At 42.9% G+C, this 13,611-nt stretch overlaps 1 protein-coding gene across 1 annotated transcript; it reads right to left on the bottom strand.

Moving 5' to 3' along the window:
• Positions 1 to 4,838: 4,838 nt before the first annotated feature.
• Positions 4,839 to 13,611, bottom strand: LOC115331867 (sulfotransferase 1C3). Its single transcript, XM_040208953.2, has 3 exons — positions 12,911 to 13,611; positions 6,966 to 7,004; positions 4,839 to 4,859 (listed from the first exon to the last, which is right to left on the bottom strand). The coding sequence occupies exons 1-3, from the start codon at positions 13,525 to 13,527 to the stop codon at positions 4,853 to 4,855; spliced, it is 663 nt and encodes a 220-aa protein (XP_040064887.1). The 5' UTR covers positions 13,528 to 13,611; the 3' UTR covers positions 4,839 to 4,852.

Here is a 13,611-nt window from a genome sequence, read left to right as displayed (position 1 = left end):
AATGATTAAATAATGAGGCTCTATAAGGACGACGACATTAGTGGGTGTCGAACCACAACGTACCGTGCCAGACTTGTTTCAAGTATCGTGCACCCAAAGACTTTCTTCACCCGCAACAGTATATGGTAGAATCAATGAGGATGCTACGTGGAACAGGAAAACTGCACTGCGCAGAAGTGCGGCTTACTCGTTAATATGAGGGACGGATTTCTAGCAGCATTCCCTGATTGCCTACTTGGAACAAATGGCCTCGTTGACGTAAAGTGTCCCCGTTCCAAAAGATTCTTGAAGCATATACTTAAACCGCAAAGGAGTATGAGGCGAAAAATAAGAAAAAGGAGCCTGGTGTGAAAGGTGCAAATCACCACCCTATAGCTTCTACTATCAAATACAAGGGCCGTTACACAATACACAACGAAAGTTTTGTGATTTAGTTATATTTACACTTAAGGGCATTTATATCCAACGTATTCAGAGAGATGACACCTCCTGGTCAACCAACATAGAGCCTTTTCTACTCAAGTTTTACATGGAAGGCCAGACTTCTGCTGAAATTCCTCACGTAGACGAGTTGTCCGACCGAATAAACTGCCATTACTCCCGATCTGGGAAACTCTCGATCTTTGTTCGTAAGCCATAGTATCATGAGATCGAGGAGTGTGGCTCTTCGTCCGCCGAATATTGCTTCGGTGGGTTTTTTTCCGTGTAAGATGAAACCGATGCGTGCTGCCGGAACAAGAACCTGGCGATTCTTCACTAAACTGCTTCTTCCGTAAGCTTCAAAAGGGATTTTTTTCGTTTCGCACACCATCTGCTCTGCTTGCCCGTTAGTTGCAGGATGGTATGGTGCGCACTAATGTGATGCCTGAAGCCGGTTTTTTTTTTCTTCAAAAACTTGTTTATTTTATTTGAAGCAAGATTGGGCGCGTTATCAGAGAAAAGTATTTTCGGTAGGGCAAAAGTAGGTAAAAGAGACCGTAGAACGTCAATGACCTGTTTGGACGTCATGGCAGGCATCATGTAAACTTCCAGCCACTTACAGTACGCATCGCCCATGATTCCGCAGATGTGGATACGTTTCGCCACCCACGGACTGAATAGTGGATCGTTTTCAGTTACTGTTCATGATGGCGTTGAACTGAAGGAAAAGTTCGAGTCTTTCCACTAAGTTAGCCCATGTGCCAGGACTTTTGTCGAAAGCGGTAAGTGTTCGAAACGTCGACAAAGTCGGTATACCCACGTGTTGTGCTTGACACTGGACACTTACCATTCGCTGAGAAGAAACTTGCTTGTTCGTCTGCCATGAGTCGTCCGATATCAGGTCAACACCGCAACACCATCTCCCGACAAAACTGGTCTTCATTGTCCGCATGTCCATAGTTAGCAATCACGTGAACTTATAAATTCCCGAACGCTCATAACTTGCCGTCGCTAAACGCCGTTCATTCATAGCGTCTTCATTGCAAATAAACGTCTTCCTATTTCTTCTAATGGTTTTCATCATATTCCTCCTAAGCTGAACTTACAACATTATGTGTGTCGGTACTTCCGAAAATATTGCAACGGCATTTGTCTTCTGGGAACCCCCCCTATAATGTAACAACCTTTACAACATCTTCCGGACCCCGTGAAATATAATATTTCGTGACCTTTTTTTAGTCGTCATTAAAATGGTGAGGTAAGTACCGTAAATCGCGAGGCAATTTACTTGACGTCCGCTTCCACTGGTGTCTTGGAAGATTGAGTCTACTGAGCGTGCATTCCTGCAGAGGAAATTTTCATTGATGGAATATTGACACGTCAATCAACGTTTGATTCCTTCTTGGTAAGATTTATTGCGAAAGCCCGTTACAACCGCCGACCGCATCTCAATTTATACCCAGCCTGACCACGCTACTTGAGCTAGCTGAGCACAGCTGGCAGCGGCGCGAGCAAGTCCACGAGGGGAACGTGATGGTGCTCGAGCCACCCCACTGTGAACCAATATTTCGGCCACCCCACGGGTGCGTGTCGCCATCTATTGGTTGAACTAACGCCTTGTTCAAGATGACTGCCGTGGGAACGCAGCCTTAAGCAAAATACTTCATTAAACGTTGTGTGCGCTCGTGTTAAAAAAAAAAAAATCCAGCAGTGCCATTTGGTGGTTAAAGTAGGAATTATTGGTATGTTCCTGGCGCTATGTTTCCGCGGGCGAGCTCGCGTTTCTCAAGCCTCGTTAGGTTGTCTACAGCATTAAGGGCAAAAAAATAACTAATTTCTTTGTTGCGTGCAGAACTGTATCAGTATGTTGAATTAACAGCGCAAATATGACGAGGAAGGATAGACAAAGGAGACAGGATAGAGTGCTGAACTAACAACTGACGTTTAATGAAAAAGAGAAAGAGGAAAAGGCCCTAAGAATGTTTTTAAAAATGTATAATGAAAACCCGCAAAAACCCGCAATTTTAAGCTGCTCGCTTAAAAGACTTTTTTAAAAACGATTGAGTCCTGGGACGACGTGCATAAAACTCCGGTATAAAAAAGAGAAAAGAAAAAGGAAGTTTACGTCTAAAATATTCACAGAAGCTAAGGATAGTTAAAGATCGCGACTTAAAAAGTAAAGTTCTTTTGGTGACAAAGCCACGGACGGCGCGCTTACGCAGGCATCCCCACTGGACAGAATAACCTTTGCCTCGTAGAGCTCGCCAGTTCGCCGTTCCCCGAAACGTTTCAGGATTTTTGTTTTTCTGAAGAAGGCGGAGCACTAGCAGTCCCTGACATGTATGGCAAAGTGGCCTGCTGGCGACGACTTTAGTGACACGGTATGTTCTCTAGACGATCGTTGACACACCTTCCTGTCTGACCCACATACAGTTTCCCACAAGTAAACGGTATTTCGTATACGACTGCACATTGGCATTCGACGTATCTTTGGTGATGTTCAACTCCGCGCACATCCTGTTGCTGGTGCTTGTTGTTAATTTTCGGACACAACTTCTTTAGTTTGTCCAGCGCAAATAATACGACTTTGATGTTAAACTTTGATGCAATATTCTTAAGGTGGTGGGAAATGCGGTGAATGTATGGAAGCACAGCCGGTCGGATATTTGTGTCCTTTTTATCGTCTGTGCTCCACGTGAGGTGATAATGGACTCGGCAACGTCATACAAGATGGAACTTGGATAGCCAGAATCTTGAAGACGCTGCACTTGATTATGAAAGCTTTCCTCCGCTGTATGTACACAGGATTTCTTTGGCGCCGCAATTAGGGAGTTTTTTTACGATTCCTCTCATAATAATCTTTCAATGTGCCGAATCGAATTGCAGGAGGCCTTTCTTGGATCTTGGGGCGTACTTCTAACAAGTATGATGTTCAAAGAAAGATAGTCGTAGATCCAAGAATTGAAGGACGGTGTTCACCGGTAACTCATGTGTGAACTTGAGCCCTTGTCCTTTTTCAATGAAAGTGGATTGTATGTTGACGAATATTTGTAATTCATTGTCTGCCGGTCGTTCTGTGAGGAGAACCAGGTAGTCTTCCACGTACCTAAAGATAAAGGAAACTTGGCCGATGGGAAGGGCATTAGCTATTGTCCGAGCACAATGCGATAGAAAAATATCGCAGAGTGCATGTGGATCAAACAGGAAGCTGTGTCAACGATCGTCTAAGAGAACATGCCGTGTCACTAAAGTCGTCGCCAGCAGGCCACTTTGCCATACATGTCAGAACTGCCAGTGCTCCGCCTTGTTCAGGAAAACAAAAATTCTGAAACGTTTCGGGGAGCGGCGAACTCGCTAGCTCTTCGAGGCACAGCTTATTCTGTCCAGTGGGGATGCCTGCGTAAGCGCGCCGTCTGTGGCCTTGTCACCAAAAGAAATTTATTTTTTAAGTCGCGATCTTTAACTACCCTTAGCTTATGTGAATATTTTAGACGTAAACTTCCACTTTCTTTTTTTCTTTTTTATACCGGAGTTTTATGCACCTCGTCCCAGGACTCAATCGTTTTTAAAAAAGTATTTTAAGCGAGCAACTTAAAACTTAATATCCTTAGCAATTCATTTTCAGGCAGTGTATGGGAGTACTTAAGCTATAGCATATGTTTTTGCTGGTTTTCATAATACATTTCTAAAAACATTCTTAGGGCCTTTTCCTCTTTCTCTTTTTTATTAAACGTCAGTTGTTAGTTCAGCGCTCTATCCTGTCTCCTTTGTCTATCCTTCCTCGTCGTATTTGCGCTGTTAATTCAACATAATGATCAACCAACGAGCCCGCCAGATGATCGTGATGCAGAACTGTATCAACGGCTGAATTAATAAAGTTAACAAGCTATCCTCTGAGAAAATTCTAGTGATTTCCGGGCGAACCGTAGGAAGTAGAGCCGGCGGAGCGTCGAAGGCAATGAATCTCAGCTGTTCTACGGTGGGACCCGCCACGTAAACTGCGTTCGCGTCGTCGTCGTCTTTTTTTTTTTAATATATTTAGTGCTTTTGATGCAAAGTTGCCTGTAGCTCGCACCGCCACCGTTTTGGTGCAAATCGCTAGTGGCAGTTCGTGAACGGAGAAGCTAAACGTCCTGAAGCGCGTACTTCGTGGGGAACGAAATGAGCCTCACGTCACCCGGTTTAGATGCAACTTTCACTGGTGGTGGTGCCGCGGTGTGAAAATCGCCCTCCCTTGCTCCTAGATGACTGGCTTCACAAGAAAGGTGCTTGCCCAAACTTCCTGGCGGAAAAAAATAAAGTGAGGCTCTAATACTGCTCGTTTATTGCAAAACTAGAATTACTTACACGTCGCAGACCCAGCCTCGTACTGCTGTTCTACGACGATCCTCCATGCAGATGACAGCCATTTTTATAGGCACGAGTACGAACCCTATAAACTGTGAAAGTTGTGAACATAAAAAAGAAAGAAAGAAATAAGAGAACTCTGACGGCGTGACGGTTACCTAGGTTGCGGAACTTTATACCAAAAAAGATGTCCCCGAAATTTATTTTGAAACCCGCAAAATATGTGGTGTTTACAGTATTTTTCTGCTTGCACCTTTTCCTTATGAATGAATTATCAACACACTTTTTGCCTTGTTCGGGTTTGTTCGTGCCTATTGATTCGTTACACAAACCAAGAAGCATGAAGTATAAATCAAGAAGCTGTTGATTAATGGGTGCGAAGGGACAAACTATTTCTGCTAGTGGCGGTAGAGTGTAGTCACAATTCCTCGTCTATTATTTCAAGATACTGTTAAGCCCTCTTGGGGTTATTGCGTGAGAGAGTAAAGAAAGATATACACTAATAAACAGCAGCAGGAAATGAAATACACCGCATACATAGAGCACAATTTGCATTCGCTTATACATAAGCAAACATATAAACGAACCAAACAAAAAACTTACGGATAATATTACAATGACTGCAGAGCAACATTAGAAAACGCAGCTACACCACTCAATGGTAACAAGAAGAAATTAGTTGCCCAGGCGATTCAGAGGAACATAAGTTCCCCTGAAGCGCTTGTGTAGGGGAACAAGTTCATAATTTCCTGCGGGAGAAGGTTCAATTATATTGCTTTAGGAAAAAAGTAATAGTGAAATACATTGATTCAACTTTGAGATGGCTAGATCATTTTAGAATGTCTATTTCTTAAAATGCAAATAATATGGGGTTTCAAATGCAGGGTGTAGTTAAAGTGAAAGGGACTAGGATACATCATGGCATCATGATACATCTAAACCGTTGCTTCGAATCTGCGAAGCATTTGTACAAACTCCCATAAAAGGAATATTGCGGAAGATTGCAAAAGAACTGCTCAACAATTTTTGTCATTTAAATTAATTTCCGACCAAAGTTTCCTTGAAAAACATTGTTATCCACTAGGTGAGCTCCCGTTTCTCGCAGAAACGTCTAAAAATGCAGAATGGTCTAAACACTACGCAATTTTTTTTTCGAAGGTACTTAAAAAAACTTTAAATTTGGTAGCCTGCAGAAGTAAAGTATAGTTTAAATGAGAACCTTTGAACGTTCTCTATCTACGCAAGAAAAATCAGAATTCTAAGAAAATGTCGCAAGTATAGCCTCGACGAATATTTCTATTGCTTCAACTGCCTTATTGGTTGTTAGTAATTAAACTGAGCTCGTAAATTGCAGTATATTTAATTACTTTTAAAAATGTCTAAATCTGTAGGGTGACCCAAGTCCCAATAGGCTCGATCTGAAATAAACCGTAAAAATCGACGCCTGCACGTAGCAATCTAAACTTTTCGTCAACGGTGTATTTAACCGGTCGTTTTTGTAAAATTACAAAGCATAGCTCTCTTTCTGCAAAAAAAGTAGGGCCAAGAAACTTGCCAGGGTCTACGGCGCCCGGGCGGCGACGCAGACGACCAAATCCACTAGTGGGGTGTGTTTGGCGTTCGTATTGGCTGGCGGAGTGATATTAAATCGTTTGAGGGGCTGGCGTCACGGAATTCTGGCCTCATGCTTGCTCAAGCACTAGCGCAGATTCAGAACTCATTGCGCGCTTTGCTGGTCCACCTGAACGGCATTCTTCAAATAAAAACGGCGGAAAAATATATTAAAATTGTGATTTCTATGATATTTAGCACGTTGGTTTTGATTAATTGCTAATATTCCTCGCCCCGTAAGAAAATATTTCTGCGTCTTTGCCACGCCGCAATGCGGAGCGCAAATTCGTCTGCTTTTTTTTTTTTTTTTTCCTTTTTTTTTTGTGCACGGGTTGTGGTGACGTCAGAACGCCGAGCTCTGATTGGTCCTGAATGAAGAATAGTGGGTATACCTCAAGTCAGCTTGCTTTGAGGTCTGCCCACAATCCTTCATCAGAGCCAATCAGAGCTCGCCGTCTTTCTGACGTCACCACAACCAGCGCAAAAGAAGCAGACAAACTTGCGCTCCGCATTGGAACGCAAGTTTTAAAAAAAAGTATTGCAGTAGGGAGAGTAGCAAATAGTTTGCGTGCGCCCGCACTGCTCACCTCGTTATGAAGCCATCCCCAGTGCTCATGGTGTCCCACCTGAATCCAATACGAAGCAGGGCGCTAAGACTTCGTTGTAGTAAGCAGTTCTTATACGCCCCGATTCGATACATTAGTGACAGAGTGGGCAGCGTCACTAACATGTGAAGTGGACACTGATGCAGTGATATACAATATACCTTCATATTGTTTCATTCCCTACAAGCTTTCATAAAATAATTAATGTTTCTTATTTCATAATTGATTTAGGCTCATCGGGAGCCTGTGTAGTGAGTCCTTGCTTACCGTGCTCTTAAGAATCGATTAAACAAAACAGCCGGCATTTCACGCAAAAAGATAAAACTTTCAACGAATAAAAACATTCAGTAGGTCACGTGATAACAAAGTCAGAACATCCATCGTGTCAAAACATCCATCCGAGTTCATACATGCATCGAGTCAAAACGTCTATCGAGTGAAAACGTCCATCCGAGTCTCAACATCCACGAGTCAAAACATCCATCCGAGTGAAAACGTCCAACGCGTCAATATATCCATCGAGACAGAACATCCACGAATCGGTGTTTTAACTCGACGGATGTTTCTGACGCGTTAAGTGTTGTGACTCGGAATCCAGGCGGTCGGGGATTAAACAAAGCGGCCGGACTTTCACGCTCGTCTTTTGTTTCCTTCAACGTAAACCCCGAAAAACAGCACATTTTCGTCTCTTTGACTTCAGAAATAGTCACTAGAGACCAGTATTGGTCGTGATTCGTTACGAATAGCGGCGTTCCCAATAACGGGTAACATTTCCGTTACATTTAAAAAAAAAATATAACGAGTAACGTACTTCCGTTACTTATTTCGAGTAACGTGTACCATAGTTACGTTACTCGTCGCACATTCTTTCCAAAACTTAAAAAAAATGCCTCAATTTATTTTTTTTTTCTTGTTTATACATGTGACTTTTGACCTATTGTTATGCGGGGACATCGAATGATATTCCTGATATTCCTGATGATATTCCTGATATTCCACTTACAATGGAGGAAATGGTTAAGCCCATTCCGTTGACACAAAACGTGATTATGAATTTTTTCGAAGTAATAAAAAGTAACCAACAACAGTCTGAAAGCAAATTGGACAGCATAGCCAAAAGGGTTCAACAGACCGACGTAATGGTGCAAGGAGACTAAAGTGCTTAAAGATCAAGTCGTAATTGAAGACCTTTCTGAGTGTCAGAGGAGGCTGGGCTTGGCGCTATGGGTCAAAAACGAACAGGAATCGACCCGTCATCGTTAAAATATTTGATTCCGCAGAAAAGAATAACCTTTAAAAAAAACGCAGACTTCTGAAGGTCAGTAAGATGACAATTGGAGCACGACCATTCCTGGATGACACTTCAAAGGCACAGGAAGTTGTGGGAATGCAGCAAGCGGCATCGTGATAAGGGGGAACACGTTTTCTTGATTCATAACAAGTTAAAGATTGGCGATAATCTTTTTTTTTTTTTGTATGTTGGACGACATCAATGGGGGAGCCGTGTATAGAAAACAAGCAGAAACAGAAATCGTACTGTAAGCACCCGCTGAAATTATTTAAGATCTTGAGCTTCAATGGCCAGAAATATATGATATAAAATAGACATACCGGAAAGGATCTTGTTGTTTAATGACCCCTACATTGTTGTCATTACGGAGACATGGTTACACGATGGTAATGGGGACAACGAAATTGTCCCAACTTCGTACACAATTATTCGAAAAGACAAAGGATCGAGAGGCGGTGGTGCAACCATAAAAAATAAAAAAAAAACAGTAGACCTGGTGCCAATAAATAGCGTTCAACGCAGAGGTATTACGGTGTAAAGTAACAATCCACAGAAATATATTTATTGTAGGTGCCGTTTATAGACCCCCAAATACCTCGCCGAAGCTTGTAGAATATGTATAGGATTACATTGCCCTACAATTTAGGGACAAAGATAAGATTATTTTGACGGGAGAATTTAACATTCCCAGTGTTGATTGGACAACAAGTGGGTAAAAATTAGGTACTGTCCACAGAACTGCTCCTGTATACTGCATTTTATCTCAACGAGAAACAAATGCTGGTCAAGAAACAATATACTTGTTTTGTTTTTTTGTTAGTAATATGGTTGAAGCGGACGGGAGCGATATTATAAATGGCGTGTCAGATTAAAATATGTTGGTATTTTCATCGCAACTCTCGAAAAGCACATCTCAAAACACCCGTCCAGAAAACTTAGTTCACGATTTCCAAAATGCGGACGATGTGTCTGTTCTTGACAATCCAGAAGAGCATTTTGATCATTTCAGTCATCTATCTGATGTCAACGAGCTGTGGAGAAGGTTTAAAAATATTGTGTCCCACTGTATACGCCGTTTTGTTCCTTCAAGGAAAGCGAGAGCACAAAGGAGACATCCTTGGATAACGAGAAATTCTGCAACTGAAGCGAAATATAAAACGCCGAAGAGAAAACAAAGTAAGAAATACTACTGAGATAGCAAATGAAGGACGATAGTTAAAAGATCTCGTGACGCAAACAAAGAAAAGCTACTGTGGTAATGTGCTCTCGCGGTTCTTGAGGGAAGCCCCACAGAAATGTTGGCGCTTCTTTTCGACTCCGAAGGAAGAAACGTCTAAAGAGTTACTTCATAATGAGGTCGCCTCATGTCCTTTTTAGAATTGTGGAAGAATTGAACAAATACTTCCAGTCTGTCTTTACGGTGTCACGTCACCCGCCGGTAGACCTTGACAACGGACCCAATGACTCACAAATGCCAGAGTTGCTTTTGCCAGAAAGTGGTATTTTTAATTTACTTCTGAATATAAATGATAGAAATGCATCCGGACCAGACAACACCTCCAACGCATTTCTGAAAAGATATGCCGAGTGGGTGTCGCGGTACTTATATTTAAATTTTCAAGCGTCTTTCCTTCAGAGTAAGCTACCAGAAGACTGGCTATGTTAGAAAATTGTGCCCATTTACAAGTCTGGAAATAAGATGGACTTTTAAAAGTATCGCCCTACATCTTTAACAACCGACATGGTGCACACTTTTACAACACATAACTTCTAAAAGTATAAATAAATACTTATAGGAAAATAACTTACTGTATAAGAACCAGCACGGGCTCGGTGGGGTCTATCGACAGTCACGCAACTATCAGAGGTCAAACGCAAGTTTGCATCGGCTATAAACGAACGAAGTCAGATGGACGTAATAGTTATTGATTATCCTAAACCGTTTTACCGGGTACCCCATGACAAATTAGTTAAAAAATGAGCCTCTTTGGGATTAAATTTGGCTTTGATATCTTGGATACGTTTTTATTTAGTATGACGAATGCAGTATGTTAGCTGTAACAGAGCTTGCTCTCCCCCTTTAGCAGTTTACTCAGGATTACCGCAAAGATCAGTGTTAGGTCTTCTACTATTACTAATTTATATAAATGGTATAGCAACAAATGTACCTTCCTCTGTTCAAGTTAACATGTTCGCAGACCACAGTATGGCATTTTCTCAAGTGGCTACAGTTCAGGGCCAGGACATTCTCAACCAGTCCTTGGAAAAAAATATTTTTGTGAACTAAGAAATGGGGTATGGTAATTAATTTTGATTAAACTCTCTCGCAGCATTACCAGTAAGAAAAAGGTCTTAGACTTGTTGTATTCTTCAGACGATTTCGAACTTAATAAAGTAGAAGAATTTAAGTATTTAGGAGCCGTTTTAGCTTCTGTGCTGGAATAGTCTTGTCGGTCACATATACGCCAAGGCTTATCTCTAAGCTTTCTTAGAAGGCATCTTAAACGTGCAAATAGAGATGGCAACAATAATCCCTAGACAGGGGCGAACAAAGTGGACAAAGGACACCGAAAAAAGTCCGCCTGGTCCGGGTATCGAACCCGGGACCTAGTGGAGCGCCCTACCAACTGAGCTAACCAGGGGTTAGGCGTCAGTAGAGCAAACGGGTTTTATCAGCTGCCACCAGCCTAACGCCAACAAAGGTGAACGGCCTGCATTATTAAGGTTATGATTTATATGCAATTAATGCAAAGGTGCAAGCGAGCAGGGCAGGAATGGCAATAATAATCTCTGGAGAAGAGGAACAAATGGGACAAAGGACAAACACAAATTTCCAAACACAGCGACCGAAAAAATCTGACGTCTAACCCCTGCTGTATCCCACCTGAGCCTGGTTAGCTCAGTTGGGGTAGAGCAGGGGTTAGACGTCAGCAGATTTTTTTGAGCTAACGCCTGGTTAGCTCAGTTAGAGCGCTCCACTGGAATTGTAGAGGTCGCGTGTTCAATCCCCGGACCAGGCGGATTTTTTCGCGCACCACTCACGTAGCTATGTTTGGAGATTCGTGTCTGTCCTTTGTTCCCCTTCTCCAGGGATTATTATTGACATTTTTGTCCAGCTTGCTTGCGCCGTTGCATTAATTGCATCTTAATGAAATGGAGATGTTCGGCCAGCTGCGTATAAATGTTATGTACGCCCAATATTGGAATATGGGGAGTGCGTATGGGACCCATACAGGAAGCAGCAGGTCGCACAAATAGAACCGATACAAAATCTGGCACTTGGTTTTTTTTTTATTTTTTAGAACAGGCGCACTGAATCGGTTACTGCGATCACAAATGAAGTACGGCTTGACTGTTTAGGAAAAATAATGAAAATGTTAAGATTAAAAGAATTATACGCTTTGGCTAATGGCTTGACGAAGATTAATCCTGAATTCTACATTTTGCCTTCAACATCCCGCTCCAAAGGGGCGAGCAATGCTAAAGCAATTTCACTCTACCACTAACGAAACAATGGCTTTAAATACTATTTAGTAGTATTTTCTTCTTTCCGAAATATTATTAAGTAGAACGCTCTGCCAGAGAAAGTTGTCAATTGTTGTAATCCTGAATAATTTGAAGCACAGTTGAATTAATTGTTTAGTTAAGTTTGGCGAGTGGAAATGTACATCTTGAGCATGCATAAGTATCTACAACCCTCCTGCGCTCGCTTCACGCCGTGAGTACATGACTTAATTTCTTGTTTTGTGTGTGTGTTTATTTCCCTTTTTATGTAGACCGAAAGGACCACAGTATTTTAAATAATTAAAAATAAAGTCACATTTTTATGTGTTTTTTTCCAATGTTTATTGTGTGTAATTAGGTGAAACCTTAAACAAGATAAGGTGATTATTTTCAGCTTTTGTGCGGAAATAATGTTTCTCGAAATATGGTGCTTATGCATACCCGCAAGGTCAAAAGAGTAAAAAGTGTTTATTTATAATTAAAAATTGAACGCGAAATTAACGTGCGTTACGTTTTATCGGTAACGGTAAAGGTAATGCCTTCCTTTTATTTGCGAGTAACGTATTGTGTTACTTTTTTCGGTAACGCCTGGAACACTGCTAGAACCGCAAAATCTCCGGGCAAAAAAAAATAAAATAAAATAAACACTGAAGAAAACACCGCCTAATTTGAAAATAAATAAACTCTGGAAATACAGAACCTTAAGCGCCGTTCACACATTTGCAACCGACTAAGACCGAGAGACACAGGACCAGCCGGTTCTTAAGCCACTTGCGACGGCGGACGACCGGATGCGCTGCTGCAGAGCACGTCCTCCGTCGTCGCAAGAGGCTTAAAAACCGGTCTTGTCTCTCTCTGTCCTACTCGGTTGCAAGCGTGTGAACGGCGCTTTGAGGTTCCGTGTCACTTTTAAGTCCCACCGCAACCGCACTCACGCACAGTGGATGCACCACGTCTCAGTGAGCGATTGGTTTAGCCGGGGAATGAAGAAAAACAAAGATAATGAACGCCGTGAAGATGCACTTTTATGGCTGCTTTGATTGGCTCCACAGATACCAGCGTCGGCCGCGGTCAGACTTCAATATATAAAACGGTCTATAGTCACAACCCCGAAGCCTCCCCCAACCTTTACCTGACGTGATCCACCAGACGTCGGGCACCCGCGTGTGGATCCGCCCTGAGTTCTTCGTAGGTGAGCACCAGCACGTTGGACTCTTCTCGACGGCTCCACAGTGACAGCAGGTGATCGAAATAGTCTCCAGAGTCCACGTTGCCCTCCATAAACTCTTCGAAGAAGTCATCGAAGCATCCGTCGTCAAAGTGGTAATACCGAGAGAACCCACGCACGTGATGGTACAGGGACACGCAGACGTCCTTCGGGTTGCGGAACACCAGGACGTAGCGCGGCTTTTCGCTCCACGGCATCACCGTGAAAGACAGGTGAGTCTTGATGGGCTGGGGAAACAGGTCCAGTCCCCGCAGCAAGTCCAGTCCTCCTTTCTCCAGGTAAGGTACGAAGCTGTCCAGTCGACGTCCTCCCGGTACGGGGACCATGTCCCTTACCAGAAGGTAAAGCATGTGCTGCACCCAGGTCGTCCCGGACTTGGGGTAGGTCATCAGCACGATGTCCTTGGGGGACAGCGGGTGTCGGCAGGCGGCCTCAAAGCCAGCCCATTCGAAACCGTCTCGGGGAAACACCCAGCCCGTGGCGGGGTGTCGCTTGTACGTCGGCTTGTGTCGCTCGGTCATCGCTGAGCGCGGTTAGAATGAGACGTCTCTTGCTGTTCTGGCTCATTGGAGAACGAGGGCGAACGAAGAGGAAGGACGGAAGCG

The sequence above is a fragment of the Ixodes scapularis genome, unplaced genomic scaffold (assembly GCF_016920785.2).
Source record: "Ixodes scapularis isolate PalLabHiFi unplaced genomic scaffold, ASM1692078v2 PGA_scaffold13__105_contigs__length_92229423, whole genome shotgun sequence".
Lineage (NCBI taxonomy): Eukaryota > Metazoa > Arthropoda > Arachnida > Ixodida > Ixodidae > Ixodes > Ixodes scapularis.
The sequence above is the reverse complement of the archived record's forward strand: the minus strand, read 5'-3'. Positions and strand labels throughout refer to the sequence as shown.